General features: G+C 47.6%; 1 protein-coding gene across 1 annotated transcript in view; it reads left to right on the top strand.

Annotated features, from left to right (window-relative positions):
* Positions 1-25452, top strand: part of LOC144822741 (uncharacterized) — a 2085503-nt gene that overhangs the window by 1046434 nt on the left and 1013617 nt on the right. Inside the window, exon 73 of the mRNA XM_078680596.1 lies at positions 342-561. Coding sequence (XP_078536722.1) covers positions 342-561 — 220 coding nt within the window. The remainder of the gene's footprint in view (positions 1-341; positions 562-25452) is intronic.

Here is a 25452-nt window from a genome sequence, read left to right as displayed (position 1 = left end):
CTCTCTGCCCTTCCATGCTGGCCTGGGTTATCTTGGGGAAACAATTTTCTTAAATTCTTAAGTTCTTGAGAAAAGAAGGAAGATGATAAAATTGTGATTTAAATGTGTCCGCTTTCTAAAATGTGCAGATGAATGAACATCACCTCTATCTCGAATGTTATAAAATAGCAGATGTATTGATATATCTGAACATTGACCCCTCCATGTTGTTTTAAGAGCAATACTTTTAGTATGTCAGTTTCTAATTTCCCATTAGTCTTTCTCCGAATGTCTTTGTACAATACTTGCAATGATACTGTGGGTAATGAATAACCATCTTGTCAATGTTTGTGTAATTTAAGCTTCTAGAAGTGGAAAATAACAAATACACACAGATCATCGGCTCACTTCAGGACCGTCTCAGTGGACTGCCAGGAAGTACCGCCATTGCTGCCGGATTCGTGTCATACCTCGGTGCTTATGAGAGCCTCTTCCGTCAACACATACTTACTGTTGAATGGCCTAAGGCCTTGAAAGAGCGAGGCTTCCCACTCGTTATAGATTCCATCGATCCTGTCAAAGGTATGGAGCAAATACTTTTTTTTTGTCAAATTCAGGAGCTCTGTAAACTATTTTTTAACATTGCTTTGTTCAGTGTGAATTCTAGCATTATGGAAAAAAGGTCAGTTCACAAGTATGCTGGTGCTGTGAATGAACAGGTCATTAAGGGCTAGATGTAGGTAATTTTAATTTACCAGTTCGAAAATACCGAATGAAAATACCGAATTGTACCGATTCGGTATTTTCGAATCGGTAAATGCAATGTAGGTAATCAATCGGTAAAAAATACCGAATCGTTAAGATTCGGTATTTACCGAATCTCTAATTACCGATTCGGTAGTTGCCATTCTTTCCTATGGGCCCGATTCGGTAAAATTGGTAAAAAGTCAAGGGTGGCAGGGTGGCAGGGTGTCACTTTGACACCCTGCTGCACCCCTGATTAGTGCTTGTGTGCACATGTGGCATACATACATGCCCTAAGGCCATGTATGTCTGTCACATAGCACAGGTGTAAATGCACATATTTGCATTTACATAGGAATTTTTTATTTACCACTAACTAAAAGTTGGTGGTAAATAACGAATCCTTAAAGCCCAGAAGCACTGTTTACAGTGCTTCCTACATCTCATTTATCGATTCGGTAAATACCGAATCGGTAAATAATGATTCGGTAAATACCGAATCGGTAAATACCGATTCGTTATTTACCGAATCGGTAAAAAAGCCTCCTACATAGGAAAAGTCTATTACCTGTCGGTAACGGCCGAATTCGGCCGTTACCGACCGGTAATAGCCTACCTACATCTGGCCCTAAATCTTTACCCTGTTTGTTACTCTGCTCTGCAACATCTTTACTCATTGCCATTTCTTATGCTATAAGGGACTTCAAAAGATCACAACCTGGTTAAATCTCCAGTGATCGCAACCTGAGGAGATGTCCTGTAGTCCTCAGGCAAGCACGAGTACGTACCATCTTCAAACTTGAGCAGGGTGAATGGACAAGTTATGAACCACACCTCTCTCTCAACTTACTTGGAGAAAATGCTTCTTAGACATGGAACAGAACCAGTCAGAATCTATCATGCATTTTGATTTATTGTTGTGTTTTGCCCCTTTTTTCCTGAAGTGCACAAACACCAATATGAAAACATGCAACATATCACATGGTGCATTTTAAGGATCCCTGTATGCCTAATCTGTAGCAGCCAGGATTTACCATTTTCCGATTGGTCAATATTTAGAAATTGTTATCAAACATACTTGCTTGAATTTCATCTGTTTGCCTGCCTCGAAGACAAGACTGAATGATGTCTCTGTAGCAGGATTGCTATGAGACCATGGCTTTGGTGCAGTTCTATATAGAACTGCTCTGCTGTCTGCATATCCTGGAATCCAAGTCCTAATCCCTGCCAGAGAGGGCTGTAAGTCATCTCAACTGTTAATTTTGATATAAATCAGGACGTGACTCATGTCAGGCGGGAAGAAAAATAGAATTCACTCACATCTATATTCTTGTTAAAACTCAAAGCTCGTTCACCATTCCCCAACCATCAATCATGAAAATACATTTATGAACTATGAACTGGAAGCATGGTATAAGAATGTACGGTCAATGTAATACATTTTGTTTCATGATTCTGAACCTAAATGCATCAGGATGCCTCAAAGAGCAAATAAGCAAATGCACAATACAAGCTGGCTCCTTTGCAAACCTATAAGTTAACACTTACGACACATTGAGTGGGAAATTACATTACTCACTGTACTGCACACTTTATCATAAACCTAGAATAGACTATCTTACCATTGCCTTTGCAGCACTGTCTGTGGCAATGTGTTCTGTGTCAAGTAGAGTTTATTTTTTTTGTCCTTTAAAAAACATTGTCCCTCCTGTAACTTTCTTGTCACATAGGCAAAAAATAATGTATCTGATAGATGCTTCTAGCTGCAGATTCCTTACCTTAGAATTATCCCCAGGCTTTAGACTGGATATGGAATGTTTTTGTGAGCAATACCACGGTGCTTCGGTACTGCATCGCCCGTGCCAGAAGTGACATGTGCGGTGCCTAAAAAGGTACCACCCAAGCACAATGACGTATGTTCTGGTCTTCCGTGCCAGTCAGTACAGATCCAGAGAAGAGCTACACCCAGTCCCTTTTTAACTGACTTTTTTTCGACCTTTTGTAGAAGATTTTTTGAGACATTGTCTCCTGATGTGGCAGGGGTGTCTATGAGGAAGACTGGTGTTAAGCTATTTGGCACCTATTACCAGCAGATGTCAGTGATAGACCGACACCTCGTCTGGCTCTGGTGTCTCGTGCAACCACAATGCCAAGACCTGTGCTGATTGTCGCGCCGTGCACCCCAAGGCCTTGAGGGAGAAATCCCTCAAGCTCCTTGCTGCTCGATGCCCTTGATCCCAGTCGAGAGGAATACCATGCGATTGGTCGTGGAGCCATCAATCTTTATTGCAGTCAAAGTTGTTCTATTCAGGTAAGTTTCACATGAAAAAGAAGAGCAAGAAGTCGAAAAGGGCTACGACTTCGCCCCCTCTATCAAAGTCATCCAACCAGATGAGGGTACGTTGCCAATTAAGGCCTGCGGTTGTGCCTGGGCAGTCTCGGCTCCTCCCAAAGTTTCCTGGAGGTGGCGTAACCCCTACCCAATTCCACACGTTTTATGACGCCATGCACCTCATAGTTGAGTGGCCTGTCCCCACTGGCATGTTGTTTTGCCCCGCAAGTTTGAAAGGTGCCCTTTTTCAGCCAGATAGATGGTCCCACTGCTGACGTTCCCAGCTCTGCCGGCCCATTCCTATTCCTAACTCCGACATAGAGCCAGATGGGCGTCGTCGGATACCAACTTCAGCATTGACTCGACCCAGTCCATCCAAGTCGGAGCCTGAGTCCTTTTCCTATGGGTTAGTTCTTGGGGAAGACTGGGAGGGGTCACTGGATCCTTATAAATACCAGTCCTCAGACCCTAATGTGGACAATTGATGTGAGGCAGATGACAATGAACGGGACACCACCCGGAAACTGGCTTGTTCTCTAGTCCTACTATGTTTTAGGAGGAGGGTGCCTCATTTGCTATGGTAGTGAGGAGGGCGGCCAATATCCTGGACTTTTATCTGCCCTCCCGTTTTGCAAGTCCTTAATAGCGATTCCTTATGAATCGCTATTAAAGACTCGCAAAACGGGTCTTTGATGAATCTACCAGTTAATGTCACTCTGGACTGGGGTAGATCCAAAGCTCAGGCAGACCGCGATGGAAGGCAGGCCGGCTAGAGGACCCACTCAGGTCCTGCTTAAAAAGTCGTTTGGATGGAGCAAACTTGTTGCATTGGTGCCAATCTGCTCAATCAATGAAGTTTTCGTCAACGAACCCCTTGATATCGAGACGAGATACCTGTCGTCCTTGAGCCGAACAGTCCGTCGAAGCGATGTTGTCAATTGGAACCTGTGTCAGAGTGAAAGAGCAATGCTTCGGTTCCGATCGACGCAAAGTCATTACTGCGTCAATTTTGATGGTTCTGGATAGTTGAAATAACCTTTGAAAGGCCCAGGGCTGGATTTGCACCACTTGGCAGGGCAGGACATACAGATGATAGAGTACAGGTGTTGTTATAGGGTTGAAGTAAGTCTTTGATGGCCCTTAGACTTCAGAACAAGATGCAAGCCAGCAAGCCCTTGGAGTCGTTCTGGGTTCAAGTGAGATGAGCCAAGTCCTTTCCCTCAGCAGGGCAGAGATCAGCAGGCAGCAGGGCAGCACATCAAAGCAGAAAAGCAGTTATTGCTGAGCAATAGTCAAGCAGGCTGGCTATCCTTGTTGCACAGCAGTCGTACTCCTGCCTTCTTTCAGTGGATAGGAGCGTCTCGCAGGCTGTCCAAGGTGCGTGTTTCACCACAATTTCAAAGGATAAATCCACAACAATCTCAGCCAAACAGATTACTATGGATCAGTACACAAGTGTTAACTCTGGGAACGTGGATCAAGTGAGGTCCTCATCATAATATCCTGATAACACCATGCTGCTTGTGACCATCACTCAATCTTGAGAGGCCTTGGAGGCTAAGATCAGGCCGGTGGGCTCCAACATGACCTTGTTGCACCATGACCTAAGGAAGGCGGTTGACCGTATCACAGAGGCAGAAACAAAAGTGTTTGGGGTTGAGGACTCAGTGGCAACCCTACTACAGAGGGTCACTACCTTAATGGGCGCAACCAGGGAACTGGCCAAACCGATAAAATTTAAATAAATAAAAAAATGTCGGAATTTGTAAAGCGCACAGCTACCTCCACCGGAGGTGTCCCGGCGCTGTCCGTATACCGCTTAGGAACCCTTCCTGGCTTTCCTGGGAAATGTCCACTCCTGGGCACCCCCCAGGTGCAGCCAGGCATCCCAGCGCTTTTGGGGCCGTTGTGGAGACTAAGCAAGCTATTGCCCAGAGTTGTAGTGTGGGACCCATGATCAGAACAGGCACTGAGGCGAGAATATCCAGTCAGGGGAATTAATGAGCCGGACACCCGCCGAGGCGGGAATCGAACCCTGGTCCCTGGCCAGAGCTCTGCATCAAGGTCTGCCTGCTCTAACCATTGAGCCACACTTCTCCACTCAACTGATAGAGACATCTAGCCGCAGATTCATTAAATTTGAACTGAACTTCCAAGCGTCAGGCTGGATCCTGAAGATTTATCTTAGCAGTAGCCCTGCTAGCCGGTAGGTGGCATTGTCGACTCCACGTGACGTCGTTGGCGTCGTGTTTGTTATTGTCGTGACATCCGTGTCGTCAATATAACTGCCACTCCATCACACTGACATCAGTACTTTTCAAGATACTTGTTTTTCGACGCTCCGGAAGCCACCTTCCAATAGATAGATGAGTCTGTGGTGATAAAACCTCATACTTCGCCTAGCATTGACTCTGATTCGTTACAGAGTGATCCACACAACCGTCCTAAGAAGTCCACTTCCAAGCGCTGCAACGGATCACGATCATCCTGGAGTAGCTCATGTGCAGATGATGAACATTGATGCTGTCAAGGGGCTGCTGTATTACCTGAAACTGATGTATTGATTGCTATATTGCCTACGACTGTACTAGTGTTTCTAATCTCCTGTCTTAAGGAGATCATATGCCTTCCCCTCCTCTATATATAATGCCTGTGCGTGATGTGTATGTTAATTGGTTTTTGGTACATGGAGGTGGGTTAGACTTCCACTTTAGAGAGACATTACTAGGACTTCCCTCTAGAGACCATGTTCTTTGGGTGTTGGGTTAGTGTGATTGATTAGTGGTGTTCTACCCTGTGCCTCCTGTTGGGGCTCGGTGGTGACACAAATCGCAACAGATACTTCCTGCTCCTTGAAGTATGGGCATGGGGAGAGGGGGTAATTGTTGAAATTAAGTATTGTTTATTCATGTACAGCTGCAGTCCCATTGCTCTTGCTCTTTTGACACAATTTCGCAGCTGACATTTATTTTTCTCCGACACTCATGACTAGCTGCACCCCAGGGGACATGGAGGCTCAGCTCTGCATTCTAACATGGAATGTCAGGGGAGTTCTGGATAAGATTAAACTAGAAGTAGTCCTCCAGCAATCCAAACACATTGGGGCAGATGTTGTCCTCTTATAAGAGACCCACCTCATGGTTGATGAAGACCCCCTGCCTTTGCTCGCCACAGCTACAAATAGATATTCCACTCAGGATTCACACGTGACTCCTGGGGCACGGCCATAGTTGTATGCCCATGGTCGCTATGTTGTGGTGGTGGGCGAACTTCACAGGGACCAGCTCATTCTGGGGGGGGGCGTGCTTTGGACGCGACGGGGATGGCGGCGTGAGCCAGTAGCTCCGTGCCCGATCCCGCAATTTATCCTGGTAACCCTAGCCTATGCGCTGCTTACAGCGCGAGCACTTTGAGCGGAGCACCGGGGTAACGGAGGAGCGCACTTTTGGGTCAACAGGAAGCCGAATGCTGCGACGAGAGCCGATTTCGGAGTAGGAGGTGCTGCGTCCTGTTCACAAGATGGCGGCAGCCCGGACCCTCAGGGACTAAATTGCACTGTGTGAAGGACCGTGGCTGGGTCGAAATGGACCCTCACAACTGACGGAGAGTGCAGATAGAGGCTCCAACCGCTTGTGGCTTCCGGGCAGTGGTTGCGACGGAGAGCGCCCACGCCACATCAGGGACGCACGATCGAGGAGCCGATCCCCGCGGCCTGTCAATGCGACCGCACAAAGAGGTTTTCGCTCCCTGATCGCAACCCGAGACAGGTGATGCCGCTGGGCGCCCGACGCTACGGAGCCGTGGGCTTGAACGGAGGTACGTAACGGGTAGGATGCGGGAATAAGAACGGATGACCCACCGCCCGACCTCGTGATCGGCCGTGACCGCTGAGCAAGGACCCTGTGGAGGCGGCACCCCCTGCGTAGGGCGACCGCTCACGGAGGCGATCTCTGCGCTATCAGCGGAGCGGGCCCGAGCAGGCATCATCGGTGGGGCAAGGGGACGTCGCCTGTTGACAGGGCTGGCAGCTGGCAGCGGCAATCTAGCACCGCACGGCCACACGGACGGTGGGTGTGCGGGGATCGGGTTGTGCTGGAGCACTGTATGCCGGAACAGTACGGCGCATCACCCAACGTGAACTGAGGAACGCTCAACGCTGCAATTGTCTGCTGGACCTGGGGGACATAGTTGGCTTCTCTGCATGCCTCCTTTGGGACTTCCTCGCTATCACCAAGGGGTCATAGTGGGCCCATAGTGGACATGATGCATTGAGCGGCGGAGGGCTTTTGGGCTGCTGAGTACTTCGACGTACCGCCGGGGTGGTTGCTGCCCACCCGGAGTGGGGTGTGTTGCATAGTGCACGGCCATTTTGGCAACGAGGGCGCGGCCTTCAGGCCTCCGGCGTTCTGATCCCGGAGAGAGGTGGGCGCTGCTTGAGGGGAACGCCGTGCTCAAAGGGCGGAGAACCGAATTGGGAGGCGACCGGTGCTCGGCGGATGGACGTGGGGCCCAGAAGATCCCCTAATAGCGAATCCGCCATGGCGATCTCGAAGATCAAGATGGCCGCTAGTGGTCCTGCACTGGAAGTGGGACGGGGACGGGACCGAGCGACAGTGCCGGAGACAGACGGTGGGACCCATACAGACCCGGAGGGCTCAGCGCAGGAACAGAGACTGAATAAAAGGCTGGATGGAATATTGGACGCGATAGCCGCGACCAAGGACTCCCTACATCAGGATATAGCGCAGGTCGCCACGGGACTGGGGCTCTTGAGGGCGGATCATGCGAAACTGAACGACAGAGTGAAGGAAAATGAGCTACTGCTTCAGGAACTCAAACCAGCGGTAGTGACCGCAGAGCACAAACTAGCAGACATCCTTGGTCGCCTGGCGACGCTGGAGAAGCGAGCGGAGGATTCCGAAAGCCGAAATAGACGGAACAACGTGAGGGTGGTGAGGCTGCCGGAAAAAGTTGAGGGGGGTGATGCAGTGGCCTACATGGAGAACTGGTTTAAAACGGTCGTGGCCCCTGAGGGTCTCTCCCCTTTCTTCTCCCTGGAACGAGCACACAGGGTCCCGGCCCGTCCGCCCATGCAGGGCCGCCCTCGCAGGCCGATGGTGATCAAAGTACTGCATTTTAGGGACAGAGACCTGCTCATACAAAGGGCACGCTCGATGGGCTCCTTCCAGGTGGACAACAGCTCGGTCACGGTTTTCCCTGACTACACGCAAGAGGTCCAAAAGCGTAGGGCCTCGTATCTGACCGTGAAGAATGAACTGAGGGATGAGGGAATACAATATTCCTTGCTCTTCCCGGCCAAGTTACGAGTGATCCTGGATGGCACGACCCAATTCTTTCAAACTCCTGATGAAGCTTGGTCATGGCTCGAGTTGTATCGTGCTGGTACGGATCACAGGGGTTAAGGAGGGAAAGAGAGACCAAAGCCGATCCAGGTGCGAAAATCGCAACGTATCCGCAAACGGGACAGACTTAAGAGAGCGATGCAGGATGGCCAGATGGCGGCGGACAAACAAGGAGCTTTGGCTGCGACGGCGATCATAACGGGCTCACAACCGGAGGGGCAGTCGATAGGCTCGGACTTCGAGGACGACGGAGGAAAATCTGGAGGAGACGTCTCGGACGCTGATAGCTCTGGGGGGCCGGTGGTTACCCCGCAGACAGCGGATGGATTATTTAATGAATGACAATTGGGGTGAGGACCATGTCCACTTTTCCTGTTGGAACGGATTGCCCTGGTGCTCTGTGGGATTGCAGGTACTGTGCTGAACCACCATATGGGGACTTGGGCTAGGGGCGGGGGCCTTGCCTGCCCCCGGTTGGATCCGAATCACCCTCTCGTTGCCCTTAAGGCCTTCTGTGGTGACGACCACAGAATAGTAGAATGTGTGTTGTGTTATTGGTTTGGATGGGGGCTGATGTTGTGTTATCAGGTCCTGTTCTGGGGAGAGGGGTTTGGGAGGTTCTTTGGGGTGTTTTGGGTGGGGGTTTATGCTGCAATGATGTGGGTGGCCGATTAACACTGTCAGGATGGTTGGGAGAAAGCGGCAATGGGGACGTTACCTAATTTGAAGTGCCTTACGTGGAATGTCCGCGGACTCCGAACAATGTCAAGACGATGCAAGGTGCACGCCTATCTGGTGAGGCGAGGTATTCAAATAGCACTGCTACAAGAGACACACTTGACCAAGCAGGAATGCACTGCACTGCAGAAGAGGTGGCATGGCCAAGTGTTTGGTACGTCGTACTCGGCGTTTGCCAGGGGGGTGCTGGTATGGGTGAGAGCGGGGATCCCTTGTCAGGTAACGAGCCAGCTGGTGGACCCTGAGGGTCGATTTGTGGTGGTGGAGGGTAGGCTGTTTGGTCGTGATGTGGTCCTGTGTAGTGTGTACGCCCCAAATGCGGACCAGGCCCGCTTTTTTGATAACTTAACAGGCTCGCTGGCACATTTTTTAACGGGCCCTATCATACTGGGGGGGTGACTTCAATTCAATCACCGATATCTCACTGGACAGATCATACCCGCCATTGGCCGACTCTCCGGTGCGCAGGTTGGCCTCACATAGGAAAGATTGGCAGGAGAGGTGGGGCCTTCTTGATGTGTGGAGGGAGCAACATCCTGATCTTAGAGACTATTCCTTCTTCTCAGCACTGCATGCCTTACATGTTAGGATAGACTCCATCTTATGTAGTGGCCCATTACCTGCCATGGTAGCACACACGGAGTACCTGGCTAGAACCATTTCTGACCATAACCCCTTGCTGATGACTGTGCAGTGGCAGCGGACGAGATCGGCGGTCCCAACATGGAGACTACGGCCGGATGCTTTGGAGGACCCGGTGTTTACTGATGTGGTCCTCCAGGGCATCGAGTGATACTTTGACGAGAACGAGGGCTCGGCTGCCACGAGGTCGATAGAGTGGGATGCAATGAAGGTGTTGGTGAGGTGGGTCTGTCTGGGAGGTTTTTCGAGTGTGAGGACGACAGTATTGGCCGATTTGAAGAAGGCAGAATGTGCGTTGAGAGATCTAGAACAGCGTAGGCCGGAGTGGCCGGAATTGCAAGACCGGCTGCTAGAAGCAAAGGAATTGGTTGCGACAGAAACAGAGCGACTGCGGTGTTATGACTACAAGCTGTATACCATCAAGGTGCATGCGGAAAGGGATTAGGTGGGCACGCTATTAGCTAAACTTGCCAATCCGGAACCTAGAGGTTGCCCGATCATGGGTATAAAAACAGCGGCAGGAGAGGTAGTCTATTCGCAAACAGCGATACTGAGGCGCTTCCTGTCATACTATACGACGCTGTATGAGAGCAGACTGGAGGTGGACATCGCCACGATTGACGACTACCTGGAGCTCGTTCATCTCCCGGTGCTGGATGTTGAGACTGCGAAGGTCTTGGGCGGTCCAGTAACGGTGTCGGCGATTCGGGTGGCCATTAAACAGATGGCTAGAAACAAGACGCCGGGGGTGGATGGCCTACCGATAGAATTTTATGTGAAATATATCGATATCCTGGCACACAGGCTGTTAGCGGTGTACGCTGAAGCTATGAAGATTGGGCATCTGCCCCGATCAATGAGGGAAGCACTGGTGGTACCGTTGCTGAAACCCGGTAGGGAGGCCTCTGATGTGTCGTCGTACAGACCTCTGTCTATGCTAACGGTGGACTACAAGATTCTAAGTCGTATTCTGGCCACTAGATTGCTGCCATACATGACCATGTTGATCCACTGAGATCAGGCCGGGTTTATTCCTACCAGGAACACTTCCATTAATATCCATCGCCTGGTACGCTTACTGGACGGCACCTTGGACTCAGATCAAAAGTCGGCAGTGCTATCGGTAGATATTGAAAAGGCCTTTGATAGCCTAGAATGGACATACCTTGATAGGGTGCTAGAGAAGTTTGGCCTAGGGGACGGATTTGGGCGGTGGACGAGGGTTCTCTACTCTTCTGCTACGGCCAGGGTACGACTGGGGCCTGTTATATCCTCCGACTACCCGGTGGGTAGGGGAACGAGGCAGGGATGCTCGCTCTCTCCCCTGCTGTTTGCCTTAGCAATGGAACCACTGGCAGCGCAGGCGAGGACGGGGGCGTTGTACAGGGGTATCCGACGTGGTGGGGAATCTCATCATATCTCACTATACGCCGACGATCTGTTATTGTACCTGGAAGATACAGAAGGGGCACTAGAGGGGGCTGTGGAAATGTTATCGCGCTTTGGTAGTTTATCAGGCCTCAGAGTAAACTGGAATAAAACCTGTGTTTTTCCCCTGCGGGCGGGTACGCCACCTCCCCCTCTCACGGTAGATGTGGTCTGGGAGGATACATGCTTCACCTATTTAGGGGTACGGATTTACCATGATGCCATGACTCTGCTGGAAGGGAATATAGGGCGCTGTATTAGGGCTCTGAGGGGGTGTATGACCTTTTGGGGATCACTCCCTCTATCGGTGCAAGGCCGGGTGGCGCTGTTGAAGATGGTGGCTTTGCCAAGGTTGCTATATTACTTCCTACCCTACCGTGTGGGTTCCTCAGCGAATCTTCAAAGAACTGAGGACGATGGTAATTGAGTTCCTCTGGGGGCGCGGTAGACGCAGGGTGGCATTGAATACTCTGATCCGACCCAAACTCGAGGGAGGGATGGCAGTCCCTGATTTCGAATTGTACTGCCTAGCAGCTCAATTACAGATATTGACGCAAAGCATTGCGAAAGAATTTCGAGGCCCGGACCAAGAACGGGGGACCGGTATTCAGAGACATGTATTGGCATATATAATTATGCAACAGAAATTGGAATTGAGAGGTCTATCCCTGGAAGAGAGAACCCTTCGGTTGTGCTGGCTTAGGAGTTTGAAGAGAACAAAGGTGGCTAGGCCATACGCGCCGGAGATTCCCTTGGGAATGTTGACGGCGCTGCCGCATGGGGGCGATTGGTCCCCACTGTTGGAATGGGAAGAATTGGGTTTACAGATGGTAGGAGACCTATTTATTGATGGAATGCTGGTCCCGTTCGGAGTGCTGCAGGACCAGTTTGGTCTCCCGGAGGGGGGCTACCTCTTGCATGCGGCGGTGGTCGCGGCGATGCAGAAGCACTGGAGGGGGGGGGTTGGCGGAACCGGCCATGACCAGGGCTTGTCAATATGTAGTGATGGCTGCGGGAACGACCAAGACGGTGACATGCCTCCACTCAAGGATGCTGCATGAGGGACTAGAACCACTAACCACACTCAAAGAGAAATGGGAGGGAAGTATAGGCAAACCCATACCAGAAATGGTCTGGGGACATATCCTGGAGCGGACATGGATGGGCTGCAGGAATGCCCGCTTCCAGCAGGTGCATTTTTTCGTACTGCATAGGGCCTATCTGACCCCGGGGAAGATTAAACGGTACCGAGGCGGAGTTTGATCATTTATTATGGAGTTGCCCGAAATTGGGCTCCTACTGGCTTGAGGTAGGTGAGCGTCTGAACGCAGTTACTGACCGGGAAGTGGAGTTCGACATGGCGGCATGCCTGCTGCTTTGGTTCCCCCACACGACAAGAACAAAAATCACAAGCAAATTCATTGACCTAGGACTCATATTAGCCCAGAGAGAGATTACCTGGCACTGGAAATCCAAAGAAGGTCCATAAGTTAGGAGATGGGTGAATGAGTTGCTGAAATGATCTAGGTGTGAAAGTGTGATTCGAATGCGGCAGGCTGCCAGGACCGCCCACGACAAGAGCTTGGAGATGGCGAGGACCTGGGCGACGATAGTGCAGGCTTTGGAGGATACTCTGATAGAGGATGAAGAGTAGTGCTGTCCGGAGAGTGGGGTTCCATTAGGCTTGCAAGAACACATACATAGAACCGACTAGTGGCGAACTCTTGTGCTGGAACCTACAATCACAGCCCACATCAGCAGCGGTTGGAGGGAGGGAAGGGTAGAGGGTAGTTATTAGGGATCCGCCATAGTAACAAGGAAGGCCCATGCGGGAGGGACCAGTAGCTGGTAAATAAAGGGAGAGGATACCTGGACCCGACATTTTGGATACAAGTAGATTGGCTATTGTTAGTCTCCGGAGAACTCTACGACGGGGGGGGCCTCAGAGTAGGACTATTGGGGCGGGGGCTGGTGACACTGGCATCGCCCACACTGGATGGCTGACTGTACTTGGCGATGAGTTGGGGAGGGGAGTTTGATGGTTATAAAATGCGGATTCTGAATAATGTTGCTCACCGGACATCTCTATAGGATGATCACATTGACATTTTTTGCTGGAACGAACTAATACGCCGCCCAGCCTCCGGGATGTGGGCTAAATGGCTGTGTGCGATTTTATTGATGCTGATTTGTTTTGGGATGTCAAGAATGTGACGGTTGACCTACCTCGATGCTTTGCTTATAATTCTGCAATAAAAACATATTTAAAAAAAAAAAGGGACCAGCTCATTCTGGGTAGCATCTAAGCCCCTCCTCCACTGGGTGCCGCTTTCAGTGAATTCTTCATCCTCATGCAGGGCGAAACGCCAAGTGGTCTCTGCCTAGTAGGGGGAATTGGAAGGACATTATTCACCCTGGGGCAGATAGATGGCGATCACAGAGCTGGTGGGTTACCCAGCACGATTCCAAGCTGCCTACTTTCATGACCACCGTAGGACGGGCAGACGCACGGAGGGCCTATCACCCCACCGAGAACGGCAGTACGTACTATTTGTCGGTCCATGGGTCTTTCTCCCGACTAGACTACCTGTTTATCCCCATCACTTTTCTCCACATTGTGTTATCAGCACACATCCAGCCACGGGTGCTCTTGGATCACTCCCCCGAGTCCCTTGTGCTTCTTACTGGAGCCACTCACCCTAGATTTCGATGGCGGATGTTGCCATGGGAACTTCAGAACCCAGGAGAGGTGTGGTGTAGCACCGTGTGACTCTGGGCAATAGCTCACTTAATTTCTACAACAGCCCCAGCGCCTTGAGACCCATAAGAGTGAGTAGTTTGCTCTTTACAAATACTGATTTTATTTACATTTGACTTATAGGACGATTCTACACAGCCTCTTCAAAGGTGGTTCTGTGGGAGGCACTTAAGCCAACTGTTAGAGGGATTGACATCAGCTTCTGCGCTGTGGACCGAAGGGGTAGGGCACAGGGGCGGATGGACATTGGAACACTAATTGAGAAATTAGAGGGTGGTTGTCGTGGACCAGGAAAAAAGGCAGCAAGATTGCAGCTCAGCCTGACCCAACAGCTATACCGGCAGCATCTGTTAAATGAGGTGAGGACAGCGTGGCTGGCCATGCAACAACAAATATATCAATGGCAATGTGTTAGTTCAGGTGGATTAAATGAAGTGAACCAGGACAACAGCTCCCACAAAAACCCAAAACCGAAGCACTTCATTCACAATTACAAGGACTCATCTGGTACCAATAATATAGGTGCCAGTGAGCACCCCCCTTCTTCCTTCTATTACAATATGAAAGTGAAACAAAGGATACTGCATAGTTTTGTCCAACACTGCCACTCTCAACCCATCCTTTCTAAGGGGATCACAGGCTTGTCTTTTCACCACTCTAATCACAGAAAATATATTTTGACATTGTTTCTGTGAGCATTACTTAATGTACGCAAAAATAAGTCCCTGTGCAAAATATACTCTTAGGTAGCCTTCAGCCAATTCTAGTGCTCATTTCCAGTAGATTTACCAGGTTATACTTGCAGTAAAGGGAAATTGTCAGCCTGGCTTTTGTTAGCCAAACAGATACCTGTTCTAAATGACATAGAGTTAGTAAAATGGCTTCTGTATCTTAGGATATTCATTGACCTTGGGTATTTCCACGCTCCTTGGGCTGATCCTAGAACACCTTCTTCAATATATACTTTAAGAATCCAGGAAAAAGACATTGAATACTGTAATAAGTCATTTTCCATATAGTCACAGTGTAGACTATCAGAGATGTATTTTCCTGGTAAAAAGTGGAGGGGAAATAATTGGGAAAATATATCCCTGTGAAGCCTTTCAACTTGCAACACTATATCATAGAAAAAAAGGCTGCCCATCACCACATACAGAATGAGAAGGAAAAGACACTCTTTAGGCTATCAGTGAGAAGCTCAAAATGGAACCTATACCTTTAAGGACCCCAGAGGTACCCCATTTCACAGTGCACTGCATTGGCAGTTTGCCTGTGAGTGTCCTTTCTCTTTATTTGCTTCTTGAGACAGGATCACTCAGGTGTTTTCGTCACCTAAAATGTTTTCCAAAAACCTATTTCAGCGCTTATAAAAGCTTTCTACTTGATATTTCACCACTTCCTCTGTGAAGTACATGCATTGTTCAGGATTTCTGTAAAGATTTTTATTTATAATCCCTGCTCACTTCTCTAAATGTCCTTCCTATGGCAGAAAGCAGGTGAGCTCTGATGCTCGCAAGGTGTGTGTGGTTTGTTAGTCACCTCAACACCTCACTAAGGGTTGTAACATTTGCATCAAAATGTCTAAAAGAGCCCTTGAGGACATAGAAAGCATCAGGCTGCATGGTTGTATTGTATGTATGTGAGACATGGGAGCAGAATAGTAGAGGAAGCAAAGGAAGAAAATGGAGGGTTCTTCCTCTCACCAGTCTCAAGAAAAGTGGCGGGGAACAGGTATGGACTCACATAAAAAGGAAACATCACTCTCATCAACGCCATTCGCCGACGTCAAAGATATATAGACCGCGGTTTGGCTCTATCTTGTTCGCCTACGTAGGAAGGCTCAACATCAACAGGCTCCATCACTGTCACGCACAATGTCTAAATTTGCAGTAAGTCTGACAACACTGTCATCTTGATTATGATCAACATCGAAATCCCATCACTTGATGTCCAGGCAACACCGATCAGTGTGAAGTCCCATCACATGATGTCAAAATCACACGATTTGCATCGAAGTTGCAGCAATCGACATCGAAGACAAAGATCCACTCGGCATTGAAGAAAAGATTCCAGCAATGATTAATAGAATATATACGACATCAAAAACACCTTTCTGATGGATACATCTGCCAGTGGGTTCCTCACTTTGTGAATATCCCCCTGCGTCAGCAACATTCGGAAATTCTTTTTGTAGCTTCGCGCCGACGTGGACGACGTCATAGAAGCACGGCATCGCGCGCAGTTCCACTGACGTCACCGACTCCATAATAGGCCCACGTCGGCGTGATGACATCAGTTCCCTTTTTTCCGCGTCGTCGTCGCTAACGGTTTTCGAGGGATCCTCTGTAGCTTTTATAGTAACTTTGTTACTGTTTGTTGGTTTTCGTGTTTCTTGTATTGCTTTCTTCTGTCGAGATGTCATCGAAGAAGACCGGATTCAAGCCGATGGGTGAATATGGGAAAATGATGTTGATCACGGACCCGCATGAAGATTGCGTTTGGTGCCTGAGCTCAGACCATGATGTCCAAGGGTGTCCATCCTGTAAGAAGATGAATCCCAAGGCCCCTTGTGAGAGAGAGGCGAAGCTCCTGGTTGCCAATATGAAGGGTAAAAAGGACAGGAAGAGTTTGAGGTCACGGTCGAGGCAGTCGAGGTCTCGTTCGAGGTCGCCCTCGATGTCGTCATCAGGGCATGCTTCCAGGTTGACTAAAAAGAAGCACATGAAGAGGAAGCATGGGTCTCGTCATCATTCGGAGAAGGATTCGGATTTGAGACAGAAGTCGCCAAGCAGGAAGCATAGGAAGGATGTTATGTCTCCTTCGCCTAAGGCTCTGGATCCAGAAGGTGAGGCCTCGCCCATGGAGTCGCCGGAACATTCTCCGGCTCCGGTGTTGAATCCCTCTCCGGCGCTGTCTCGATCTCCAATTCAAGAGGAGGAAGAGGCTCGCCAACCTGAGGATGAGACTAATCCGGTGCCTCCTCGAGAGCAGCCTGTGGGTTCATACCCTCCTTTTCCGGGCCCAGGTCAAGATTCTACACAGTTTTTAAACGCTATGTATGGTGTCTATTCAAGAGCCTTGTACCCCTCTGGAGCACCGGCTGGTCCCATGGGTCCGATGGCATTTAACCTGGGAGTCCCCCAGACTTATGCTCCGGCGCCGTTCATGCCTTTTATGCCGGCTCCGACACCGCCTTGGCATTTCTCGGCACCGCCGAAGCCTTCGACGCCGATGCCTTCGTCACCGGTGCCGCTTCCAGTCCGACCTCGAGAACATCAGCCTGGTCCTCCGGCTCCTAGCTCGACGCCGGCTCCGGCTTCATCAGAGTTGATTCCGGATCCGCCGACGCCGTTCCCGAAGGAGAGGTCGAGACGTGAGGCTCAATGACTTTTGGAAGAACAAAGATACAGAGAATTCGAGATAGAAAAGGGAGAGCTACAGGATACTGAAGATTACTTTAATGACTTAAGAGAGGCTAGTGGTTTGGAGCAGTCTCCAGATTGGGAGTTAGCCTCTGTTTCAGATGCCCCTTCTAAAGATGTGGCTCCGTATCATGTGGTCATCAAGAAGGCAGCGGATCTTTTGAATTTGACTCTTCCTACTGCAGAGTTCAGGTCGAATATTTTGACAGAAGTCCTCCACTCTCCATCTTCTGTTGTGGAGCCCATTCTTCCTTTCAATGATGCTTTAACGGAACCAATCTTAGAGGTGTGGAACAGACCTCTTACAGCTCCTGCTGTCTATAAAGCTGTTGCAAGAAGATATAGGGTTGCTCCTGGAGACCCAGACTTTTTATCCTCGCATCCTTTGCCAGAGAACTTGGTGGTTCAGGCAGCCTGTTCCAAAAAATCTGCAGGTGCTTTCCCTCAGGTGCCTGGGGACAAGGAATCTAAAAAGCAGGACCAAGCCGCAAAGAAAGTCTTCTCATCGGCGAGTATGGCTCTCAAGTCATCAAATGCTACATGCCTCTTAGGGCATTACATCCATGCTTTGATGGATTCTGTGAAACAACTAGCTCCTAAGATTCCAGAGGAGGAGGACAGACATTTTTTTAATGAGGTGCTTGTTGACACTCAGGCTGCTGCTCGGCAAGTCATCCAGAGTGGGTTGAACACGGCTGACTCGGTGGCGAGAGTCATGGGTTCTTCAATTGCCACCAGAAGAGCGGCCTGGTTGAAGTCCTCTGAATTCTCTGCGGATGTCCAGGTGGCCTTAATGGATTTACCTTTTGATGACTCTGGCCTTTTTGGGAAAAAGGCTGATGCTGCATTGGAGTGATTCAAGGACAGCAGAGCTACGGCCAGATCCTTGGGTTTACAAACCAGAGGAACTGTGGGCAAAAGGTATAGAGGTTTTGGCAGGTCTTCCTTTCGTCCCTACAAGCCTTCGCAACAGCAGCAGCAACAGCAAAATCCGCTGTATATGTTATACAGGGGCAAGCAAAGAGCTCATCCTCGAGGACCTCAAGCTTCCTCCTCCTCCTACTCTTCCTCTCCCCACCCCCCTCCAACATCAGCAAAGCAGCCCTAGATCCGCCATTCCGGATCATGCGGGTCCTGTAGGGGGTCGGCTTACCTTTTTTCTACGAGATTGGGAATCGGTCACATTGGACCTTTGGGCTTTCAATCTCGTGGAGAATGGGTATGCTCTTCCCTTTCGGGAGTTCCCTCCGAATTATTTGGAAGAAAAGTAATTAGGAACTAATATTTAGACAAATGACAAAAACGGACTAGTGACAGCAAAAACTATAAATAAACAAAATGCATGGTACAAAATTATGGCTTTTATTTTATTCAATCTTCATTATAATAAAAAACAGTGTTATTTAATTACAAATAGTTATTATGTGCATGCCTCCATTATACATGTGACTTTTGATCTACATATATATACATATTATTGTATCCTATACATGTTTCAAGATAATGGATATTAACTTGAGATCTGTGCGGAAGCTTGTTTTGGCACATTTGTACATAAAAACATGGCTAGATATGTCATCTACGCGCGTTTCGGCTGAGGGCCTTCATCAGGGAGCCATGTGAGTATCCAAATAAACCTATGCATGTAGAAAGATATAAACAATAGCAGTGCTTGTCAATGTCCGTGAAATGTCCTAAATATATACATGTTAAAAAACAGAGAGACTTGTTGTGATACATTTATACAGTGATACAAAACATGACATAAGTGTCCTAAAAGTACTTGAACCTGTCCTAATATTTACAGTTATATACAGTTTGTTACCCATTTTAGGCTGATACATTTGCAAAAAAGACCTTACTGTACATGTAACATTTGCTACGTAACATTATGAAGGATAAGGCCAGTGGGGAAGAGAAGGGCTTATAGGGTGATAGTCTATACAACACTTTGAGATATAACTGCTAACTGCAAAAAAATTTTTTTTTAAAAAGGTGGTGATGTCATGCAGGTTGAAGGAAGAACTAATGAAGGGTTAGAGATGTGAGAGAGGGGAAGAGTCAGAAATGAGATGATAAGGAGGTGATAGAGGATATACAAGAAAGGTTAAAAAATCATAAAGTGAGAGGGGGGAAAAAAGAAGTTATCAAGGAGAAAAAAGGATGATAAAGGATATAGAAAAAAAGCTGCAAGATGGGGGGAGAGAAAGAAAGAACAGATGAGTTCCGGGGCATGTGGAAAGTCATAGTTATACCTGGACGTATAGATGGTGTTGATTCTCACAGGTAGGAGAAAGGAAGAGTAATCTGAGATGGCGGGTAGTCTGTCTCGAGGACGTGGGCGCTGAATGGTGACATAATATTGAGTGCATAAATACAAGTGACCCGAGGGGTGAGGATTCAGAAACTAAACAGGAGGGTTACAAAATGGATGAGTACCTTTAATGCATTATATTAGTTAATTTCTGTTTTTCTCTTTCCAGGTGTCCTGCTATTTAGAAGTGGGCTTCGCCTATTAAGCTGTTGAGTAAAGATGACATGCGGAGAGGTTATATAGGTCATACTAGTGTCATGGGAACCAATGATGGAACAGAGCAGGATTATTACCTGTGGATTTCTCCTATATTGTTGGGAGGCTACGTACTGCTGGTTTCCAGGATGTGATCTGAAGATAACCTGTACGATAGGAGGCATTCATGGTGGACGGTTAGTGATGGTGTTCTAATGTGGCTGCCAATAGTCATGATATTAGGAACCAATTAAGTACCTGCTAGTTGGTCTCAGGAGTCTTTTAGGCGGGGATCTGTGGACGGTTCTTGTCGCGCTGACAGACTGTGTGTCAGAGGGGGCATAAACAAGATTAGGTTTTAGAATGGTTGTTCCAGCATATCATTATACTGTACTGCTAGAGGACGGGTTTGCATTTATAGCTCGTTACCTTTTGATTGTGTCCACTGGTTATATATTGGGGATCTGTGAGATTCTGGGCGTTTAGCTGACGGATTCCGTCATGTTGATGGCGGTTCGGAGACACTCTGAATGGCTAGAAGGGAGACACAGAGCCAAAGGTAGTTGTTAGGCTGTGTCTTAGGAGGCGAGCATGGACCCTAATAAATGGAGCGTCAATCTATGCGGGCCGGTGCTTACCTTATAGTTGTCTCTCGGTCGCCTTCCAATAGGGGGGTCCTGCCGGCGTGTGTATACGTGGAGCCAAGGTCTGGAACGGACTGAATCGCACCGGATGTATTTAAACAAAAGGGGTCTCTGTGAGTAGCCAATGCGTGTGCGTATTTAGATTAGCATAAAGGTGGAAGACGGACTGTGCATGGTGGCGTCCTACACCAGTGTTGAGTACTGGCGGACATGTTGCAAGGGTGAAACAAATCCTTCGTGCTTCAATGATTCAAAGGTATCGAAAGAGCCTGTGATAAAAAAGCTAAGTGGCGCCGGGTGTATTTAAACCGAGGAGGTTACGGAGTGTGGCCATTGCGCTTGCGTGCTTACTTTGGCATGATAGTCGAAAATGGACTATGCGCGATACTATTCTGTATCACAGCTGAAAGTTGGCAGACATATTGGAAGGGAGAGATGAACTCTTCGTTGTTAGGTGGCTAATGAAATTCTTATTAGATTGTTCAAATTAGTAGGGGATGGAGCTAGATTTTATATTGGAAAATAATGAGTAGGGGCACAAAGTGTCTTGGTAGAGTTGACAGTCAAGAGAGTGATCGGAATGGTAAAATATAGGAGCCTGATTTTAACCAATAATAAATGGGGGCACAAAGTATCTTGATAGGGTTGACAGTCGAGAGAGTAATCGAACTAGTGTAATGTGGGGGCCTGATTTTACCCATGGTTGTATTTCAGTACTTGATCCCATGGTATTTCGTTGTTTATGCCCTTTGTATAGGTGTCCAAGGTAAAAATCCAATACACTTCCCGACATTTGCGCACCTGTGGGGGGCTATTTGTCTACCTGTACGGATAGCTGATCTATGTTCTGATAGACGTGTGGACATCATCCTTGCTGTTTCACCCACATAACCCTTGTTGCATGGGCAAAGTAGGAGATACACCACATTGGTGGTTTTGCAATTGGTTAGAGTTTTGGAACGAATGATGTTGTTGTTGAAATTCAGTTCTTTTGTTTCAATTGCAAATTGACAGGCAGCACAGTCAAGGCACTTGTAGTTGCCTATCACTGGTCTCAAGTCAGTAAGCGTGCTCTGCGTTAGGACTTTTCTGCTGGGTTCTATTCTTGATCTTACTACCAGATCTTTTAGGTTTTTATTTTTCCTATATGCAAACATAGGCTTAGCTGCCTGTCAATTTGCAATTTGCCCCCCTAGTTAAACATTACCAGGAGGCCAAACACAATCCCAACGATATTCGTTGGTTCATTCTGGAAAAAATCCACAAATCGTCCGGTACACTCAGCACACAGGTGCGCAAATGTCGGGAAGTGTATTGGATTTTTACCTTGGACACCTATACAAAGGGCATAAACAACGAAATACCATGGGATCAAGTACTGAAATACAACCATGGGTAAAATCAGGCCCCCACATTACACTAGTTCGATTACTCTCTCGACTGTCAACCCTATCAAGATACTTTGTGCCCCCATTTATTATTAGTTAAAATCAGGCTCCTATATTTTACCATTCCGATCACTCTCTTGACTGTCAACTCTACCAAGACACTTTGTGCCCCTACTCATTATTTTCCAATATAAAATCTAGCTCCATCCCCTACTAATTTGAACAATCTAATAAGAATTTCATTAGCCACCTAACAACGAAGAGTTCATCTCTCCCTTCCAATATGTCTGCCAACTTTCAGCTGTGATACAGAATAGTATCGCGCATAGTCCATTTTCGACTATCATGCCAAAGTAAGCACGCAAGCGCAATGGCCACACTCCGTAACCTCCTCGGTTTAAATACACCCGGCGCCACTTAGCTTTTTTATCACAGGCTCTTTCGATACCTTTGAATCATTGAAGCACGAAGGATTTGCTTCACCCTTGCAACATGTCCGCCAGTACTCAACACTGGTGTAGGACGCCACCATGCACAGTCTGTCTTCCACCTTTATGCTAATCTAAATACGCACACGCATTGGCTACTCACAGTGACCCCTTTTGTTTAAATACATCCGGTGCGATTCAGTCCGTTCCAGACCTTGGCTCCACGTATACACACGCCGGCAGGACCCCCCTATTGGAAGGCGACCGAGAGACAACTATAAGGTAAGCACCGGCCCGCATAGATTGACGCTCCATTTATTAGGGTCCATGCTCGCCTCCTAAGACACAGCCTAACAACTACCTTTGGCTCTGTGTCTCCCTTCTAGCCATTCAGAGTGTCTCCGAACCGCCATCAACATGACGGAATCCGTCAGCTAAACGCCCAGAATCTCACAGATCCCCAATATATAACCAGTGGACACAATCAAAAGGTAACGAGCTATAAATGCAAACCCGTCCTCTAGCAGTACAGTATAATGATATGCTGGAACAACCATTCTAAAACCTAATCTTGTTTATGCCCCCTCTGACACACAGTCTGTCAGCGCGACAAGAACCGTCCACAGATCCCCGCCTAAAAGACCCCTGAGACCAACTAGCAGGTACTTAATTGGTTCTTAATATCATGACTATTGGCAGCCACATTAGAACACCATCACTAACCGTCCACCATGAATGCCTCCTATCGTACAGGTTATCTTCAGATCATTTCCTGGAAACCAGCAGTACGTAGCTTCCCAACAATATAGGAGAAATCCACAGGTAATAATCCTGCTCTGTTCCATCATTGGTTCCCATGACACTAGTATGACCTATATAACCTCTCCGCATGTCATCTTTACTCAACAGCTTAATAGGCGAAGCCCACTTCTAAATAGCAGGACACCTGGAAAGAGAAAAACAGAAATTAACTAATATAATGCATTAAAGGTACTCATCCATTTTGTAACCCTCCTGTTTAGTTTCTGAATCCTCACCCCTCGGGTCACTTGTATTTATGCACTCAATATTATGTCACCATTCAGCGCCCACGTCCTCGAGACAGACTACCCGCCATCTCAGATTACTCTTCCTTTCTCCTACCTGTGAGAATCAACACCATCTATACGTCCAGGTATAACTATGACTTTCCACATGCCCCGGAACTCATCTGTTCTTTCTTTCTCTCCCCCCATCTTGCAGCTTTTTTTCTATATCCTTTATCATCCTTTTTTCTCCTTGATAACTTCTTTTTTCCCCCCTCTCACTTTATGATTTTTTAACCTTTCTTGTATATCCTCTATCACCTCCTTATCATCTCATTTCTGACTCTTCCCCTCTCTCACATCTCTAACCCTTCATTAGTTCTTCCTTCAACCTGCATGACATCACCACCTTTTTAAAAAAAATTTTTTTTGCAGTTAGCAGTTATATCTCAAAGTGTTGTATAGACTATCACCCTATAAGCCCTTCTCTTCCCCACTGGCCTTATCCTTCATAATGTTACGTAGCAAATGTTACATGTACAGTAAGGTCTTTTTTGCAAATGTATCAGCCTAAAATGGGTAACAAACTGTATATAACTGTAAATATTAGGACAGGTTCAAGTACTTTTAGGACACTTATGTCATGTTTTGTATCACTGTATAAATGTATCACAACAAGTCTCTCTGTTTTTTAACATGTATATATTTAGGACATTTCACGGACATTGACAAGCACTGCTATTGTTTATATCTTTCTACATGCATAGGTTTATTTGGATACTCACATGGCTCCCTGATGAAGGCCCTCAGCCGAAACGCGCGTAGATGACATATCTAGCCATGTTTTTATGTACAAATGTGCCAAAACAAGCTTCCGCACAGATCTCAAGTTAATATCCATTATCTTGAAACATGTATAGGATACAATAATATGTATATATATGTAGATCAAAAGTCACATGTATAATGGAGGCATGCACATAATAACTATTTGTAATTAAATAACACTGGTTTTTATTATAATGAAGATTGAATAAAATAAAAGCCATAATTTTGTACCATGCATTTTGTTTATTTATAGTTTTTGCTGTCACTAGTCCGTTTTTGTCCTTTGTCTAAATATTAGTTCCTAATTACTTTTCTTCCAAATAACCATACCTATCCCGAATTAGGAACTCTAGTCGGGGATACCCCTTCCTTCTTACATATATGTTCCCTCCGAATTACCCTCCTTGCCAAGGGTTTTGCTCAGAGGACCACCTGCTACTCCAGCAGGAAGAAGCCCTGGCGTAACTGCGAAAAGGTGCGATAGAGGTGGTTCCGGAGCAGGAAAGGGTACAGGGATGCTACTCCTGGTATCCCGGTATTTCCTGATTCCCAAGTAGAATGGCAGACTTCGTCCAATCCTGGATCTCAGGGTCTTGAACCTCTTTCTGAAGCAGGAGAATTTCAAGATGCTCACCCTTGCGCAGGTTCTTCAAGCGCTGCTGGAAGAAGACTGGATGGTGTCGATTGACTTGCAGGAATCATATTTCCACATCCCCATCCTGAAGTCGCACAGGAAGTATCTCAGTTTTACGGTGGGATCGCAGCATTACCAGTTTGCGGTCCTTCCTTTTTAGTCTTACTACTGCGCCTAGAGTCTTCACCAAGGTGATGGCTGTGGTGGCTGCACATCTCAGAAGATCAGAGATACCGGTTTTCCCTTATCTGGACGATTGGCTTATCAAAGCAGAATCTCCAGAGAAAGTGCTCCATCATTTGCAAGTCACAACTCAGTTGTTGTTCAGATTGGGTTTTTCGGTAAATGTACCCAAATCTCACCTGGTGCCCTCCCAGCGCAACCTGTTCATAGATGCTGTACTGGATACAACTGTATGTCGGGCATTCCCTCCTCCTTAAAGGATTTGCGACATACAGGAAATTATTCCTTTATTTTACAATGGAGCGGTCGTTCCAGTCCTGAAGGTCCTCCGTCTGCTCGGTCTGATGGCTTCCTGCATTCTGTTGGTCAATCATGCACGCTGGCACATGAGGGCACTCCAGTGGTTC

The sequence above is a fragment of the Lissotriton helveticus genome, chromosome 3_1, assembly GCF_964261635.1.
Source record: "Lissotriton helveticus chromosome 3_1, aLisHel1.1, whole genome shotgun sequence".
Classification (NCBI taxonomy): Eukaryota; Metazoa; Chordata; class Amphibia; order Caudata; family Salamandridae; genus Lissotriton; species Lissotriton helveticus.
Note: the sequence above shows the minus strand (reverse complement) of the source record. Positions and strands in the feature narration are given on the sequence as shown.